The following is a 19,389-nucleotide window of genomic DNA, read 5'->3' as shown; positions in this document are numbered from 1 at the left end:
ATGGAGCGAGACATGATGTCCCAGATGTGCTCAATTGGATTCAGGTCTGGGGAACGGGCGGGCCAGTCCATAGCATCAATGCCTTCCTCTTGCAGGAACTGCTGACACACTCCAGCCACATGAGGTCTAGCATTGTCTTGCATTAGGAGGAACCCAGGGCCAACCGTACCAGCATATGGTCTCACAAGGGGTCTGAGGATCTCATCCCGGTACCTAATGGCAGTCAGGCTACCTCTGGCGAGCACATGGAGGGCTGTGCGGCCCCCCAAAGAAATGCCACCCCACACCATGACTGACCCACCGCCAAACCGGTCATGCTGGAGGATGTTGCAGGCAGCAGAACGTTCTCCACGGCGTCTCCAGACTCTGTCACATGTGCTCAGTGTGAACCTGCTTTCATCTGTGAAGAGCACAGGGCGCCAGTGGCGAATTTGCCAATCTTGGTGTTCTCTGGCAAATGCCAAACGTCCTGCACGGTGTTGGGCTGTAAGCACAACCCCCACCTGTGGACGTCGGGCCCTCATGGAGTCTGTTTCTGACCGTTTGAGCAGACACATGCACATTTGTGGCCTGCTGGAGGTCATTTTGCAGGGCTCTGGCAGTGCTCCTCCTGCTCCTCCTTGCACAAAGGCGGAGAAGCAGTCCTGCTGCTGGGTTGTTGCCCTCCTACGGCCTCCTCCACGTCTCCTGATGTACTGGCCTGTCTCCTGGTAGCGCCTCCATGCTCTGGACACTACGCTGACAGACACAGCAAACCTTCTTGCCACAGCTCGCATTGATGTGCCATCCTGGATGAGCTGCACTACCTGAGCCACTTGTGTGGGTTGTAGACTCAGTCTCATGCTACCACTAGAGTGAAAGCACCGCCAACATTCAAAAGTGACCAAAACATCAGCCAGGAAGCATAGGAACTGAGAAGTGGTCTGTGGTCACCACCTGCAAAACCAGTCCTTTATTGGGGGTGTCTTGCTAATTGCCTATAATTTCCACCTGTTGTCTATTCCATTTGCACAACAGCATGTGACATTTATTGTCAAATCAGTGTTGCTTCCTAAGTGGACAGTGATTTCACAGAAGTGTGATTGACTTGGAGTTACATTGTGTTGTTTAAGTGTTCCCTTTATTTTTTGAGCAGTGTATATTTAGTAGAAGGATGAAAAGTGTGATAGGGAAATATGTACATGTATATGTAAACATAAAAAAAAGAAAAGAAAACAGGCTATTTACTGACACGCAGAGTACACGACCGCACTGCTACGCAATCTTGGATATTACGGAAGGTCAATACGGAAAATTTCAAGAACTTTGAACGTTTCTTCAAGTGCAGTCGCAAAAACCATCAAGCGGTATGATAAAACTGGCTCTCATGAGGACCGCCACAGGAATGGAAGACCCAGACTTACCTCTGCTGCAGAGGATAAGTTCATTAGAGTTACCAGCCTCAGAAATTGCAGCCCAAATAATTGCTTCATAGAGTTCAAGTGACAGACACATCTCAACATCAACTGTTCAGAGGGGACTGTGTGAATCAGGCCTTCATGGTCAAATTGCTGCAAAGAAACCACTACTAAAGGACACCGATAAGAAGAAGAGACTTGCTTGGGCCAAGAAACACGAGCAATGGACATTAGACAGGTGGAAATGTGTCCTTTGGTCTGGAGTCCAAATTTGAGATTTTTGGTTCCAACCGCTGTGTCTTTGTGAGACGCAGTGTGGGTGAACGGATGATCTCCGCATGTGTATTTCCCACCGTGAAGCATGGAGGTGGTGTTATGGTGTGGGGGTGCTTTGCTGGTGACACAGTCTGTGATTTATTTAGAAGTCAAGGCACACTTAACCAGCATGGCTACCACAGCATTCTGCAGCGATACGCCATCCCATCTGGTTTGGGCTTAGTGGGACTATCATTTGTTTTTCAACAGGACAATGACCCAACATACCTCCAGGCTGTGTAAGGGCTATTTTACCAAGAAGGAAAGTGATGAGTGCTGCATCAGATGACCTGGCCTCCACAATCCCCCGACCTCAACCAAATTGAGATGGTTTGGGATGAGTCGGACCGCAGAGTGAAGGAAAAGCAGCCAACAAGTGCTCAGCATATGTGGGAACTCCTTAAAGACTGTTGGAAAAGCATTCCAGGTGAAGCTGGTTGAGAGAATGCCAAGAGTGTGCAAAGCTGTCATCAAGGCAAATGGTGGCTATTTGAAGAATCTCAAATATAAAATATATTTTAATTTCTTTAACACTTGTTTGGTTACTACATGATTCCATATGTGTTATTTCATAGTTTTGATGTCTTCACTATCATTCTACAATGTAGAAAATAGTTTTTTTTAAATAAGAAAAATCCTTGAATGAGTAGGTGTTCTAAAACTTTTGACCGGTAGAGAGAGAGAGAGTGTGTGTGTGTGTGTGTGTGTGTGTGTGTGTGTGTGTGTGTGTGTGTGTGTGTGTGTGTGTGTGTGTGTGTGTGTGTGTGTGTGTGTGTGTGTGTGTATTTTATATATAAATAAATAAATAAATAATTAAATACAACTGTAGAGTGAATGGCATATACAAACAGCTAAATAAACAGACAGTCATATAGAGCCACAAATGAGGGTACCTCCATCCTCTGCCTCCAGTATGCCCTGTAGGTATTTGAAGGAGCCGGACTGTTTGGGTGCAGAGACTGGCTCCTCCGGGTCCTGCAGCATCTTGTACACGTCTGACTCTGTGGTGACTTCAAAACTATGAGCGTTCCCATTACGGCCCAGAGGAGAATGCATCGGAGGCTCAGGGCTGAAAGAGATAAATTAAGTTGTTTTTAGTTTAGTGTGACTAACAGCTTCTGTGACTGAAATGTCTCCACTAAATGTTGCATTGTTTATAGATTTAATTCGTAAATGCTGTGACAAGATTTATTTTTAGGGTAAAAATAAAATTCAGTTTAACAAAGTACAAATCCCAGAAGATACTGTAAGATTAACAAATTATACAACACTTCATATGTGGTCCTCACATTGACGTGGTGAATATACCAGGACATCTTGAAACTACTGCAGAGGTTCTACTCTGGGAGAACACATACATTTATCAAACATCTGAGAGGCCACACGATAACAAAATGGCTTTTCCACTCCGCATGGCCGCCATGCCTCACCTGTGTGGGGAGCTCAGGCTCAGGCCGCCCATTTGTTTTGGTAAGACCCTGTCTCTGTCTCCGTTGTTGCCATTGTTGTGCGCGTACAGGCCGGCTGGGTTGTTGTACTGCTTGGAGGTGCCGTTGTTGAGGTGCGGCGGCTCGGAAATGTAGGAGGGTTTTCGGCTGTAACCACTGCTGTTGTACCCGCTGCTGTAGCCACTGGTGTATCCACCGGTGATTGGTCCGGAGCTGATGGGTCGGAAATTCTGGAGATAGAGAACAGAGGAGCCATTAAGAAAAGTATGGTTGTTTCTTCTAGCTCATTCTATAATCTGTCATAGTCTGCTTGTTTGTTACCTAACATTATTTATGGAAACATGAATTACATCATCTCCAAGGCATGAAGGTGACTGTTTGCACAGAGGTCCATTTTTTTTAGCAAGGACCTGCACAAACTATACAACGACGTAACCAAATATTTCAATGTTTACTTCTGCAGATACAGACTTCCACACACTACACTGATAATCTAGTGTAGTGAGTGCTACATGCGTGTTCATCTCTCCAAGCTACAGATAAAGATGGATTGCAATCTTTTGTTGATGTTATCACTTTTCTAACAGCTGGTTTTAGTGGTATGACTGTCTGTCAAACAAAAGATAGTGACTTAATGGCGATTGTGGGCTGCACACAATCAAAAATCCTCTGTAAATCCTCTGTAAATATGTCAAGTGACTTGTTTAAATGGTTGTGCAAGACATAGTTGTCATCCCACACAGCCAGCCAGACCATTGATTAACGCATGTGTGTGTTGAGTGGTGGGTAACGTCGCTGGTTGGCCCCAGGAAGCAGAGGTTCAGACTCTCCAGGCTGGCAGCAGGACCCCAGTCTCATCTCAGCAGATGTGGCCTGGTCCTTGTTCCCTGGCTGGTCCGGACCACCCACGCCATCTCTAAAATCACCACTCTGCCGAGCCCTGGACGCTATACCCCACCCCAAGCTGCGTCGCCAACCCTGGGCTTGGGCCATATATCCAAGCCCGCTCCCCTCTCTCCAGCCCAGACAAGCAGCTCCTAGAGGGGGTGACAAGGAGAGGACTACCAGAGAAGAGTGTAGCTGTAGCTGAGCCACCAGTCCTCCAATCCCTCCCCCTCTGCAGTCCTCCAACCCCTCCCCTTCCTCTTATTCCAATGATAACCATCAGTAATTGTACCCGCAAGACTTTCATTTTCAGGTCTGGGCAACAAGAGTACAAGAGAGGGAGAGAAAAATAATAAGAGTGCATTGTATTACCAAGTGTTCCTGCAATGGCATGACAGTGAAAACTTGGCCTTTTACGACTTCTTTAATGTGTAAACATGACGTGTGGATGGATTCCAGCGCCTCCCTCAGACAGTTACAATAGAAGCCACAGAGCCCTGAGCGAGCTCACCAAGAGGAAATGTGACAGGGCTGCTTGGCAAACACTTTGGCTACACCAAACCCTCATGAGAGTGAGTGCAGATAACTTCCGTGATTATTTACTGTATTCAAGCACGGTAAATGAACAAACATATTTGGATGTTGCCCGTATAGAGTGGCAATTTTGACATTAACTGATGTAGCTAGGGAGGCCGAGAGAGAGAGAGAGTAAAGTCTGCTTCAAATCCCTGGCACACACATTTATGTCTCAGTTGAATGCCGAGATTACTCTATTTGGAAGACTTTTCCATAATATGCAGTTCTATGGCCTCGTGTCTGCAGCAAATAGATATTTGATTTGAGTGGATGGCAGATTTATAAAAAAAAGGCAGCACATCTGGTGCATAGCTTTTTAAAAGTGCCAGTTTGGTAACACTCAGGACCTGTAAGTGTTTTTAAGTTGCTCTTTAGGTATGGAAGCTACCATTACTTTCATTAAATAAATCATAGTAAGCAGACTGTCCCATTAAACTGATTTATCGTACATATGCCGGTCTGTAGTGGTGATTTTAAAATGGCACATAAAATAGTTAAATGGAGACCGTGCCAACTGGTGACACTCCTTCCACAGAGTGTGTGCTTTGTTAAATCATATCTAAAATCATCAGATAAATCACCTAGTAACCTTATCTTGTTTTTTAAACCAACGCAATCAAAAACGAATGTTGCTACAGTACTACCAGGCACTCAGTTTTTCCCATGTAGGAACTGTATGTGAGAGACTGATATACTCACTTTCTTCAATCCTTGACTCCAGCTCAGAGAGAAAGACTGGAGAGAGAAAGCAGCAAGTATTTATGAGAAGCAGTTCTGTCTGCTCGGAAATGCAGACCGTCATCAGATTTCACTGACCTGTTTTACAATAGTGACCAAGCATGGCCCTTGGTTCTGGGTGACTGGCTACTGAGCCTGTGCGACTAGCCGGGGAGGGGGGGGGGGGGGGGGGGGGGGGTTGTTATGCCTTTCAGACTGGGGCCCATTTAGACAGAACCACAGGACTCCTGGGGAAAAAAATAATAATCTGCCTGACTTATAGCTACATGTATTATAGTAATAAGGGCTGAGGGAAGGAGGGGACGAGAGATTTACTGTTTTTACCCAAGTCGACACACTGCAGAGTTTGGTCAGGGAAAGGTAAAGAGCAGGAGGATGGGGAGGAGACTAATTAAAATCATATGCCTGCCTAACAACCTCCCCATGGTAACCCCCAGACCTTGAAAAGTAAGCTTTCACATAGCGCTCTGCGTCGCTAACCAAACACACCATCTCTTTATCATCCCTGTTCCTATCCCAGAGAGAGGCACGGGGACAGTGTGTCCAGGGCTGGCTGGAGGCAGGCAGCCTGTCAGACAGACAAACAGCGGGCTAGCTAGTGCTCCGTTCTCTGCTCTCCATGACCCCACCCGCTCCCCAGCCCGCTGACAGGGGGAGAGGGAGAGAGACCTCTGGGCCAACCCAAAATACAGATTTGGACATTCTGGGGATTACCGGCTGATTAGTTATTACTTCACCCAGGACTGGAAACAAACAACTAAATATGTGGGGTCACAAGTTCACGATCTGAAGTCCTGGATGAATGTGGTGCAGTGAATATGAACTCTCAATGGCACTGTGTTGATTGGATATTTTGGCAGATGAAAAAGTTTATAGTTTAACTACTGAACATATTTGACAGAGGCATGTATGGAACAGCACATAAAAGCCCTATAGAAAGATCCTATAGGTACGTCACAATTAAGACTGTATTGTCAGTTCTGTACTGTAATTTAAAAAGGCATATCTGAGAGGTATACCGGAAGACCAGTGGACTTGTTCCATTCATAAGAGATTCTGTATCACTCTGAAGTAAAATGAATTCCAAGCAATAAAAAAAATTACAGTCTTAAGTAATGCATGGACCCTCGCTGTCAGATCTCAAACGCTAGCAGGGAGAATTCTCTCCCTCTTGCCAGCTTGGCAGTGCGGCTTGAGAATGGAACATTTGTGATGTGAGTTCCAGCGCTTCCGCAGTCTTAAGGTCCATACTGCTGCAGAGCAATACAGTGTCTTGTGGTGGCCACCTGTAGACCTACTTCATCACACTGTAGACCACAGGCCTAATTCCCCTATTTATTCTAGCAATACTGTGAAAATGAGTCATACTTTCTGGTAATCTTACAAAATTCTTGCCTGTTGATGAGTAAGATAAGTTCATGGAAACACTCAATGTTCCTCCCGTTGCCCAACAAATAGCTTTAGTTTCATAGCTGTTCAGGCTCAGATCCAAAAATGCAGTCATTCAGCTTTATGAGAATCTCCCATGTTCCCCTTGTTCACCACCACTTGTGTCACTTCCTGCTAGCTAGAATTGGAATTTCCAATGACTTCAGCTACTGGTAGGGAGTTCACGTGTGGTGTCTTATGTCCCAACATTGACCGTACGTACATTTCCCAACCAGAAGCCATGGATTACAGGCAACATCCGCACTGAGCTAAAGGCTAGAGCTGCCGCTTTCAAGGAGCGGGACAATAATCCGGACGCTTATAAGAAATCCTGCTATGTCCTCAGGCTAACCATCAAACAGGCAAAGCATCAATACAGGACTAAGATTTAATCCTACTACACAGGTTCTGACTCTCGTCGGATGTGACAGGGCTTGAAAACTATTACAGACTACAAAGGGAAGCACAGCCGCGAGCTGCCCAGTGACACAAGCCTACCAGATGAGCTAAATGCCTTTTATGCTTGCTTCGAGGCAAGCAACACTGAAGCATGCATGAGAGCACCAGCTGTTCCGGATGACTATGTGATCACGCTCTCCGTAGCCGATGTGAGTAAGACTTTTAAGCAGGTCAACATTCACAAGGCCGCAGGGCCAGACGGATTACCAGGACGTGTACTCCGAGCATGTGCTGACCAACTGGCAAGTGTCTTCACTGACATTTTCAACATGTCCCTGACTGAGTCTGTAATACCAACATGTTTCAAGCAGACCACCATAGTCCCCGTGCCCAAGGACTCTAAGATAACCTGCCTAAATGACTACCGACCCGTAGCACTGACGTCTGTAGCCATGAAGTGCTTTGAAAGGCTGGTCATGGCTCACATCAACAACCCTATACCCACTCCAATTTGCATACCGCCCCAACAGATCCACAGATGATGCAATCTCTATTGCACTCCACACTGCCCTTTCCCACCTGGACAAGAGGAACACCTACGTGAGAATGCTATTCATTGACTACAGCTCAGCATTCAACACCATAGTGCCCTCAAAGCTAATCACTTAGCTAAGGATCCTGGGACTAAACACCTCCCTCTGCAACTGGATCCTGGACTTCCTGACGGGCCGCCCCCAGGTGGTAAGGGTAGGTAACAACACATCTGCCACACTGATCCTCAACACGGGAGCCCCTCAGGGGTGCGTGCTCAGTCCCCTCCTGTACTCCCTGTTCACCCATGACTGCATGGCCAGGCACGACTCCAACACCATCATTAAGTTTGCTGACGACACAACAGTGGTAGGCCTGATCACCGACAACGATGAGACAGCCTATAGGGAGGAGGTCAGAGACCTGGCCGTGTGGTGCCAGGATAACAACCTCTCCCTCAACGTGACCAAGACAAAGGAGATGATTGTGGACTACAGGGGCAAAAAAGAGGACCGAGTACGCCCCCATTCTCATCGACGGGGCTGTAGTGGAACAGGTTGAGAGCTTCAAGTTCCTTGGTGTCCACATCACCAATGAACTATCATGGTCCAAACACACCAAGACAGTTGTGAAGAGGGCACGACAAAGCCTATTCCCCCTCAGGAGACTGAAAAGATTTGGCATGGGTCCTCAGATCCTCAAAGAAATTCTACAGCTGCACCATCGAGAGCATCCTGACTGGTTGCATCACTGCCTGGTATGGCAACTGCTTGGCCTCCGACCGCAAGGCACTACAGAGGGTAGTGCGTACGGCCCAGTACATCACTGGGGCCAAGCTTCCTGCCATCCAGGACCTCTATACCAGGTGGTGTCAGAGGAAGGCCCTCAATTGTCAAAGACTCCAGCCACCCTAGTCATAGACTGTTCTCTCTGCTACCGCACGGCAAGCGGTACCAGAGTGCCAAGTCTAGGTCCAAAAGACTTCTCAACAGCTTCTACCCCCAAGCCATAAGACTCCTGAACAGCTAATCATGGCTACCCGGACTATTTGCACTGCTCCCCCACCCCATCTTTTTACGCTGCTGCTACTCTGTTAATTATTTATGCATAGTCACTTTAACTCTACCCACATGTACATATTACTTCAACTACCTCAACTAGCAGGTGCCCCCGCACCGGTACCCCACTGTACAGTGGGGGAAAAATGTATTTAGTCCGCCACCAATTGTGCAAGTTCTCCCACTTAAAAAGATGAGAGGCCTGTAATTTTCATCATAGGTACACGTCAACTATGACAGACAAAATGAGGAAAAAAAATCCAGAAAATCACATTGTAGGATTTTTAATGAATTTATTTGCAAATTATGGTGGAAAATAAGTATTTGGTCAATAACAAAAGTTTCTCAATACTTTGTTATATACCCTTTGTTGGCAATGACACAGGTCAAACGTTTTCTGTAAGTCTTCACAAGGTTTTCACACACTGTTGCTGGTTTTTTGGCCCATTCCTCCATGCAGATCTCCTCTAGAGCAGTGATGTTTTGGGGCTGTCGCTGGGCAACACGGACTTTCAACTCCCTCCAAAGATGTTCTATGGGGTTGAGATCTGGAGACTGGCTACGCCACTCCAGGACCTTGAAATGATTCTTACGAAGCCACTCCTTCGTTGCCCGGGCGGTGTGTTTGGGATCATTGTCATGCTGAAAGACCCAGCCACATTTCATCTTCAATGCCCTTGCTGATGGAAGGAGGTTTTCACTCAAAATCTCTTGATACATGGCTCCATTCATTATTTCCTTTACACGGATCAGTCGTCCTGGTCCCTTTGCAGAAAAACAGCCCCAAAGCATGATGTTTCCACCCCCATGCTTCACAGTAGGTATGGTGTTCTTTGGATGCAACTCAGCATTATTTGTCCTCCAAACACGACGAGTTGAGTTTTTACCAAAAAGTTATATTTTGGTTTCATCTGACCATATGACATTCTCCCAATCCTCTTCTGGATCATTCAAATGCACTCTAGCAAACTTCAGACGGGCCTGGACATGTACTGGCTTAAGCAGGGGGACACATCTCGCACTGCAGGATTTGAGTCCCTGGCGGCGTAGTGTGTTACTGATGGTAGGCTTTGTTACTTTGGTCCCAGCTCTCTGCAGGTCATTCACTAGGTACCCCCCGTGTGGTTCTTGGATTTTTGCTCACCGTTCTTGTGATCATTTTGACCCCACGGGGTGAGATCTTGCGTGGAGCCCCAGATCGAGGGAGATTATCAGTGGTCTTGTATGTCTTCCATTTCCTAATAATTGCTCCCACAGTTGATTTCTTCAAACCAAGCTGCTTACCTATTGCAGATTCAGTCTTCCCAGCCTGGTGCAGGTCTACAATTTTGTTTCTGGTGTCCTTTGACAGCTCTTTGGTCTTGGCCATAGTGGAGTTTGGAGGGTGACTGTTTGAGGTTGTGGACAGGTGTCTTTTATACTGATAACAAGTTCAAACAGGTGCCATTAATACAGGTAACGAGTGGAGGACAGAGGAGCCTCTTAAAGAAGAAGTTACAGGTCTGTGAGAGCCAGAAATCTTGCTTGTTTGTAGGTGACCAAATACTTATTTTCCATCATAATTTGCAAATAAATTGATAAAAAATCCTACAATGTGATTTTCTGGATTTTTTTCTCCTCATTTTGTCCGTCATAGTTGACGTGTACCTATGATGAAAATGACAGGCCTCTCTCATCTTTTTAAGTGGGAGAACTTGCACAATTGGTGGCTGACTAAATACATTTTTTCCCCACTGTGTGTGTGTATATATATATATATATATATATATATATATAGCCTCCCTACTATTATTTTAATTTTACTTCTGCTCTTTTTTTCCTCAACACTTTGTTGTTTTATTCTACTTTTTTATTAAAAATAAATGCACTGTTGGTTAAGGGCTGTAAGTAAGCATTTCACTGTAATGTCTGCACCTGTTGTATCCGGCGCATCTGGCTAATAAAATTTGATTTGATTTGTTACCGGAGCAACAAGTCTAGGACCAAAAGGCTCCTTAACAGCTTCTACCCCCAAGCCATAAGACTGCTGAACAATTAATCAAAATGGCCACCCGGACTATTTACATTGACCCGCCCCTTTGTATTTATACTGCTTATTCTCACTGTTTATCTACACAGTCACTTTAGAAATGACCTCGACTAACCTGAACCCCCGCACATTGACTCGGTACCGGTACCCCCTGTATATAGCCTCGTTATTGTTATGCAATTTTCTTGTGTTTATTTAAAATATTTTCTTAACTCCATCTCTTGAACTGCATTGTTGGTTAAGGGCTTCTAAGTAAGCATTTCACGGTAAGGTCTACACCTGTTGTATTCGGCGCATGTGACAAATAAAATTTGATTTGATGTGTCTGGAGAACAATCAGCATTGTTCGATGCTGGTAACCGCTTTTAAGGTATATTACATTATACTAGCCTGTAGCAGGAAATGACCAGGGTCATTCATTTAGCCTAACGCAAGTGACAAACCAACCATTTCCCTCCACCTGAAGCAAATGCAGCCAAATGGTACTCACTTTGCCGTTTCCAACTCAACCTTAACTCTATTAAAAGGAGACGGCAGTCTTTCAGTAGAGAGTGGATACAAGGTTTCCAAACCTCTAACTTTTCCAGGAGATAGAGAGAGCAGCCTTCTTTGATTACAAACACACAGAGGTACTGCTAGCATGCATGACTCTGTTTATATACAGAGTTTTTTGATCGTTCCCCCTAGTTCAGGTCTGGTATTTCCTCGCATTAATCAAGACAAGACTTCAGCTCGTGTTGAGATGGTGAAATACAAAAAAGGTCCTAATCCCCAGGACCCCTTCTCAGGAAATCTGCCCGTCTCCTTGGATTGCCTGAAGGCTGGAATAGGGAGGTCTTTCACCTCCTTTATCACTAGGCAGATGTATATGTTATTACTACCATGCTTACAAAAATAGTATATCAACCATGTACCCCAAGACCATTTTAAATATTTAGAGTTAGGATCAGTGGCTTTGACTTAGTAATGGATGACATGTATTAAATCAATAAAATGTCAGAATTTCTGAAGACAAACCCCCCAGAAAAAAAGACTAATGTAAACTCAGGCTCAGCTACATAGACAAAAACATCCCTGTCCCATTCACCTCCAGTGATAGCTACAATACAGAGCAAGTAAATTATTTCATTTCATACATCTCTTTCATTCAAAATGTCCACCAGCCTGCCTACTGAAGTGGACCTCAATATATGTATCGGTCTGCTGTGTATAGTGTCAACCTTCAATTGATGAGATGACCGACGCATTTCATTTCAGGCCTTTGTGTGACCATTTAGCCCAGTTGACAGCGATCGCCCCACTGAAACAACTGGGACATGGGAAAACGCCCAACATGACAACCAACGGCCACAATAAAAGAGGAATGGTCATTTCTCAGATGTCCCAGCCACAATACACGCATTGTCTGCTCGTTCTGCTTACACTTTGCGTCACACACTCTCTGGTCAGTATCGGAAAACTCTGCAAAGTTCAACGGCAAGGGCTTGGCTTGCATGAGTACGCATGTCAGAATTAGTTTCAGAACAATTGAGGCCCTATTTCAATACTTTCCAACTGACAGAGGAACACTTGCTCTCTTTTTAATCATGTGAGAAACAGCAGTTTATCAGTAGATAATCTATATAATCTTATCCATGACTCATATTTGCATGTAAACAAGTGCAGCTCATACCTGTGTGGACTCAGACTCCAATGTAGCCATGAATGGACTTGTCTTGCCATCTTCAATAACAGTTGGAGACAAGACTTTGTCTTCAGACCTGAAAGACAATACCCAGGGAAGAGAGCGCTACATTAGTCATTGTTTATCTATCTATAAAACGCTCAGGGGCTTTTAAAGAGGTTATATCTGCTCCTATCAATGTGTTCACAGGTTATTTGCTCACAGCAGTCACTAAGAAGATGCTCTTAAAAATGACATTATATGCTTGACATGTTAGTGTGGAATTAAAAAGGGACGAAATTCAAGTCACATACACCAGAACACAGTTAAGTTAGCAAAAAAAACATTACTTGAACTTTCATATTAAATACCACTAACCACTGCAGAATATTAGCGGCGTACTCCATGTGATGAAATTGTTCACTGCGCGCCAAAATAAGCTTAACGTCTTCATTTTACACAGTAGCAATGTCATGCGTTTTTGTTTGGCAGGCATAACACTGGCAGCTGAAGATGACCACATTCCAGTACACTTTAATGATAGTCATCACTACTGCAGATCAGCAGAACTATGGCATGAACTCCCAACCCTTAACAAAACACACAATGATTCCTGTTTTATTAACTTCAGTACCACTCAATATAGTAGTAATAATAAATCATTTTAAGATCCTGTAAGTCGCTCTGGATAACAGCATCTGCTAAATGACAAAAAAGTGTTTTTTAAATAGTTGGTGATTACCTACAGTACTATCGGACTGAACCAGGCCTAGAGAGACACTTAATATCTGTGCACACCAATCTTCACCTTGCCTTCATAGACAGTGATGGCTGTATGCAGTATTTTTTTCTAACACGATTTTATTTTACCTTTATTTAACCAGGTAAGCCAGTTGAGAACAAGTTCTCATTTACAACTGCGACCTGGCCAAGCCTCAGGCACAGGTAGCCTAATCTCACAGTACATCTTGTTATTAGATTAGCTCAACATGTTAAGACAGCCATCCAGGTGAACAGAAACAATAGGATGGCAAGGGGTCAAATAAGGATTGTCTGCTCGCTGTGTCCGACGACAATAAACCACATTGTCCTTCATTCATCAAAGAGATTTTTTCCTATCATGGCTAGGCCCATTTATGTACTAAATATAGAATCTGTTGCTGTTCTTATACGGTATTGTACTTTTGTCCTATGTTAAAACAATAGGCTAGTCTACATGCCCTGTGCTACACGTCCCAGACAGAGAATTGCTTCAGCAAGATTTAGAACTTCCCATAAAACCATATGGTAATAAAAATGTGTAATCCAATTGGCATGGTATTATATAGCGTTTAATGGCACACTGTTGAGGGGGTAGTAAAAGACTTGAGGGAGGAGTGAGTAATGCTTTTTGGAATTCCTGAACCGTTTTCCAAACATGTCAGGGGTCCCGTTGTTTGACTATTTGCTGTTATGTGGGCAGCCACCAAAAGGCCAATGCCATGTCATCACACCGGCCCCAGCGAGGGAGCAGAGGGCAGTGTGTGTATGTAGAGGAACAAAGACGATTTTCCCTCCACTCAGTCCCTTCCCCTGGTCAGTCAGTAAGTCAGTCATTCATTCACACCTACGTACGTAGACGCAGGCAGGACTCTGGGGCAGGAGAAAACAATGATGCCTCTGAGTTCTCCACTGGTGTAAACTTCACGACTGGAGGATGAGGTCACTCTGGATTCAGCTGGAATTGCTGCGGCCGGATGAGGCAATGCCTCAAAAATGAGCAGAGGTGTTCGTATCAAGACTGCTTTATGGGCAAGTGTTTGATGGATGAGCTGCAGACTGCGTGGGATGATCCGACCCTCCCACTACTTATATCAAGACTTTATATATCACAGGATGTTTGTTTCCTTGGATACATATGAATGCTCTATTGAGCAAGTCAATTAGTGGCAAATTAAATTCCATTCGCTTAAATACAAAGAACCATAGAACATGGTCAGAAAGCAGCGAGGAGGACATAAGACGTACGAGTGGAAACAGAGAGGCAGAGAAGGAGGCCGATGGAGTAGGCAGCAGACATTGCGATACACACCAATAGGACAATGGAGCATATCGTTTTCCGTGATCCAGTTTAGCTCCGATATTGAATCAGTGTGTGGGGGATTAGTGGAGATTAGTGCACAGCTCCGACAACCGACAGCCATCTACGCTCTCCTCACTGGCTTCCAGTGCCAATGATCCAACAGGGAGACAACTGGTGACATGTACTGTATAGGGAAGATCTTCAGAGCCTGATTCCATTTCAGATTCGCAACCAACTGTATAGGGTCTGAGCCCGATTTGATTCCAGGTCAAATGCAAAATCCTTCCCCATATCCCCTTGCTCATAAATGTGTATACAAAGGCGATAGAAGTCTCTGAAATGAAATGGCCCAGTCTCAGGTTATCATTCTGACTTTCAACAAACTTTCCCTTTGGTCAGATTTCCCTCTGACCTGCTCTGCCGGTTTACATTTCCTGATATGGTTTTGAGGCGGTGTATGTGGATGGTTTATTTTGGCAGTGAGGAGATTCCATGCCGCATTGACTAGAGGGGAGAAGCTACCCTCAGAACAATATGCTGATCAATAGCATTACCTCCAGTTCAGATCGAGGCCTTCCTGTTGTTATCAAATGCATCTGGACTCCTCTTGATCCCAATGAAACCACTCTTTTGATATTACCCCGTTCTAAATCAAAACCATCACGCTGCTACTTCGTAATCAGTGTAACATGTAACGAGATCAAATGTAGCCTCTGATCTTGGAGACAGTGGTTAAAACCACACATATGGAGTCTTCTCACCAGACCTGGGGGACACTTAGTAGATTCCTGGACTGGGAGATGACAAATAAAAATGGCAGCAGCAGGGCTGTAGTCTCCCCTCCTGACTCCACCGGCTCACTTGATGTGGCATTTACGACTGCAACAGAAGTGCCCTGGGATGACCGGGGAGGGCTTTTCCCCTCTCTTTGGCTGTTCTCTGTACCTCTTCCCCCCAGCAGGAGTACTGCGCTTCAAATCCCTGTACCATTCATAATTCCACAGCTCTGACTCATTGTCCAGGCAGTCAGACAGCGGCGGCATAACTTCCTCTCCCGCTTACTTTTTGTTTCGCTCTCACCCTCTCTCCATCTCCGTACCCCTCTCGGTCTCCCGCTCCCCTCCCAGTCTCTCTCCCCCCTCAGGTCTATGACTTCGGGGGTTGGGAGGTGAGATTTGCCACAGCTGGTCCGTGTCTTCATGGAGGCTCAATAGGCTGAAGATATACAGTCCAGCTAAGGGAGACATGACATGTTTCAATACCGCCCTGACCTGCCAGGTTTCTGTCCGCCCGGTGCTGACACCACAGTGAACTTGGAGCAGGGCCTGTTTAGTAACGGCTAGTCTCGCTGCGAGAGACACCTTTTGATCAGGCTGCCAGAAATGCCGAACTAGCAGAGCCATTTTACCTCACAGCACAGTATTGAGAGAGCATATCAGGGGCTGGAAATGGAGCAGCGAGGTTCGATGGGTTGAAGTGGTGACTCTGTCAAGCGCTACTAAAGCTGGGCTCGGTTTCAGGATGGAACTTAGGGTGTTTTAACAACGCATCTTTCCTACAAAACGGCCGAAGATGTAACATGCGTTTCCCAAAACACTACGCAGAAAGAATGGTCGCTAAGTGCGTTGTTGGAGCATGTGTCGATACTGATAGGATCGAAAGAAAGGGAGTGCAGCTTTGTCCATTCAAATCTTTCCTTCACATTAGAACTTTCACAATACTGACGGATCAGCTCCTAGAGAGAGATATTACCACCTACGGCTGCAAATATTGAGGTAGCTTATTCTAATGCTCACCCATTAAATGTATTTCAATAATGATTGAAATAGGCCTATAGCTTACCGTTTACGTTGCTTTTTTGTATCAATTGCAAAGACATTGGCAACTTTGTAGTCAACTTTGTTCTGGAGTCATCGACGTCATAGACAGATACACCATGCGATTCTGTTTAACTGAGATTTAAATAATAAAAAACATCCAACGACGCACTTCGCTGTTCTACGAGTGGTCTGAGGCAGGCACTAGATTACGAGCGTTTAAGTGCAACATTAATAACGGTGGTTTTTGGAAACAGCTCAGAGATTTAACGACGCTCCTATGACGGTTCCAACGATGAATTTATCCTTAAGATGCTTTTGGGAAACCGGACCCTGGCCTGTTGCTTCGTTTCGCTTTCCTTCCAACTGCTGAGTGACAAATATATTAATAACACCATTTCTTGATTCAGAGGCAGTGTCTTTCTAATAAAAAAATGAAAAGGTCATGAAAGTAATGAATTCAGAGGCATAACTAAGACATTCTTGTACTTAAGTGCCTCAAGCTTCGCTGCAACCAATGTCATTTTGGTTCACAAGCAGAAGTGTACGCTCATATTTTTATCCAACAGCAGCACCAGAAAATTACAGGCTTCTCCAGCCTGACAGTTGAGTCCTTTATAGCAGTCTTTTAATGAGGGCTTGGTCTGTTGTTCTCAAAAATATTATTTTCTGGGTAAGCCAACTTGGCCTCCGCCTCTTCTGGTCATTCCAAACAAAAATACATCTTACATTTTGGTTGCACAAGTTCAATACTTCCGTCTCCCCAGGAAACATAACTTAAGTCATAGACTGTTCTCTCTACTACCACATGGTAAGCAGTACCAGAGCACCAAGTATGGGACCAAAAAGGCTCCTTAAACTTCTACCCCCAAGCCATAAGACTGCTGAACAGTTAATCAAATGGCTACCCAAACAATTTGCATTGAGGCCTTTTTTTGTAAATGGTATGTAGTTATTTCTTTTGTTTAAAAATCTTTCCATTGACTATGCACACTCACTGGACTCTACCCACACCACACACACAATCTTCACATACGCTGCTGCTACTCTGTTTATTATCCATTGTGATTGACTAGTCACTTTCACCCCAACATGCCTTCAGAAAGGGTCTACACACCCTTTGACTTTCTCCACATTGTGTTGTGTTACAGCCTGTGTTTGGTTTTTTCTTTTTTTTCCCCCCCCACTGGCCCGGCCAGCCCGCCCACCCCCACACACAATGTTAGTGGAATTATGTTTTCCTACAATTTTTACAAATTAATACAAAATTAAATGCTGAAAAGTCTGGAGTCAATAAGTATTTAACCCCTTTGTTATGGCAAGCCTAAATAAGTTCAGGAGTAAAACTATGTTTAAGTCACATAAGTTGCATGGACTCACTGTGCAATAATATTATTTAACATGATTTTTGAATGACTACCTCATCTCTGTACCCCACACATACAGATAATTGTATGGTACTGCAGTCGAGCAGTGAATTTCAAACAGATTCAACTATAAAGACCAGGGAGGTTTCCCCAATGCCTTGCAAAGGGCACCTATTGGTACATGGGTAACAGTTTTTAAAATAAATAGACATTGAATATCCAAGTTATTAATTACACTTTTGATGGTGTATCAATACACCCAGTCACTACAAAGATACAGGCACCATTCCTAACTCAGTTGCCGGAGAGGAAGGAAACCGCTCAGGGATTTCACCATGAGGCCAATGGTGATTTTAAGAACTTGTATATAGTCTCATTATTGCCATTTTACATTGTTACCATTTCCTTTTCATTTAGCACATTTGTCTTACTTTTAAACTCTGCATTGTTGGGAAAGGGCTCATACAGTAAGTAAGCATTTCACAGTAATGCCTACAGCTGTTGTATTCGGCGCATATGACAAATACATTTGATTTTGTCATACAACACAGAATTCCTGTTGTTAAGAAATCAATAAAGTGAGCATTATCCATAATAAGCCCTCCAAAATATCCCCTCCCTTGTGCTTACTGTAAGTGTGAAAGGAATGTACCTTTAAATGCAGGTAAAATATGTAAAACGCATGACATAAAGTGAGGGACTTGAAGTGCCCTATATCCTCTGCGTATAAGAGAGAAATCTAAATGCTCAACTACACTATGCATGCAGTCTATGTAATTGAATTTCCAGTCATACACACAACAAAAATCTGTGCAGTAAAATAACAATTCTTATGCCCACGTGGATTGTCCCCGCCTCCACAATTCCACCAGTTCCGTACCGCTCACTGAAACGCACTGCACATGTATGCTAGCAGCTCATTTCACCTGGGGCAAAGGGTGCATAGTTATCGGTACAACACACCATCCATGGAGTCAGCAGCCCAGGCCAACATAAATTACTCAATGGTGTAGTGAAAAAGGTCACATACCAGTAGATACCGGGGCGTTGTGCTGCTGTGTTCACCATACGGTCATGTGACCTGCCTTTTGAATGTTCTCATTAAGCCGTGGAGAATAGAAAAGATGGATGAATGTGAAACAGCATTCACTTATTTTGTCCTGCAGGAGTGGTTGGTTAGCATTTCATCTCTAACATCCAGTTATGGTTTCCCCAAATAATTTGCTCATGCTCCTGACTAATTGAAAAGAGCATGCATTTTATGGAGTAGAGGCTAATAAAATAAATATATATGTTTGATTGATATTGCTTTTGATTAAATATCCCCAAAAAAGGTACTTTCACGCTTTTAATGTGTACTCGACATAGAAAGCTACAAGGTGAGCTTTCCTACAGCTGTGGGCCTTTCAGTTCCCACTTGAGATCGCAATGAACTCAACCTTGATTATCCTTAAATACAGATAAAGTCGGAAGTTTACATACACCTTAGCCAAATACATTTAAACACAGTTTTTCACAATTCCTGACATTTAATCCTAGTAGAAATTCCCTGTCTTAGGTCAGTTAGGATCACCACTTTATTTTAATGTGAAATGTCAGAATAATAGTAGAGAGAATGATTTATTTCAGCTTTTATTTCTTTCATCACCTTCCCAGTGGGTCAGAAGTTTACATAC

General features: G+C 44.3%; 1 protein-coding gene across 2 annotated transcripts in view; it reads right to left on the bottom strand.

The window, feature by feature from the left end:
- LOC311142184 (PDZ and LIM domain protein 4-like) overlaps positions 1 to 19,389 on the bottom strand; it is a 41,404-nt gene that overhangs the window by 9,342 nt on the left and 12,673 nt on the right. For both annotated transcript variants that reach the window (XR_014614273.1, XM_084177778.1), the window contains exons 3-5: positions 12,477 to 12,564; positions 3,143 to 3,390; positions 2,606 to 2,781 (exon numbers count right to left, since the gene is read on the bottom strand). Coding sequence is in view for 1 of the 2 variants with exons in the window: in XM_084177778.1 (XP_084033904.1) it covers positions 2,606 to 2,781; positions 3,143 to 3,390; positions 12,477 to 12,564 (512 nt within the window). In the remaining variant the exon portion in view is untranslated. The remainder of the gene's footprint in view (positions 1 to 2,605; positions 2,782 to 3,142; positions 3,391 to 12,476; positions 12,565 to 19,389) is intronic.

The sequence above is a fragment of the Coregonus lavaretus genome (assembly GCF_964263955.1).
Source record: "Coregonus lavaretus genome assembly, chromosome: 15".
NCBI classification, from domain to species: domain Eukaryota; kingdom Metazoa; phylum Chordata; class Actinopteri; order Salmoniformes; family Salmonidae; genus Coregonus; species Coregonus lavaretus.
The sequence above is the reverse complement of the archived record's forward strand: the minus strand, read 5'-3'. Positions and strand labels throughout refer to the sequence as shown.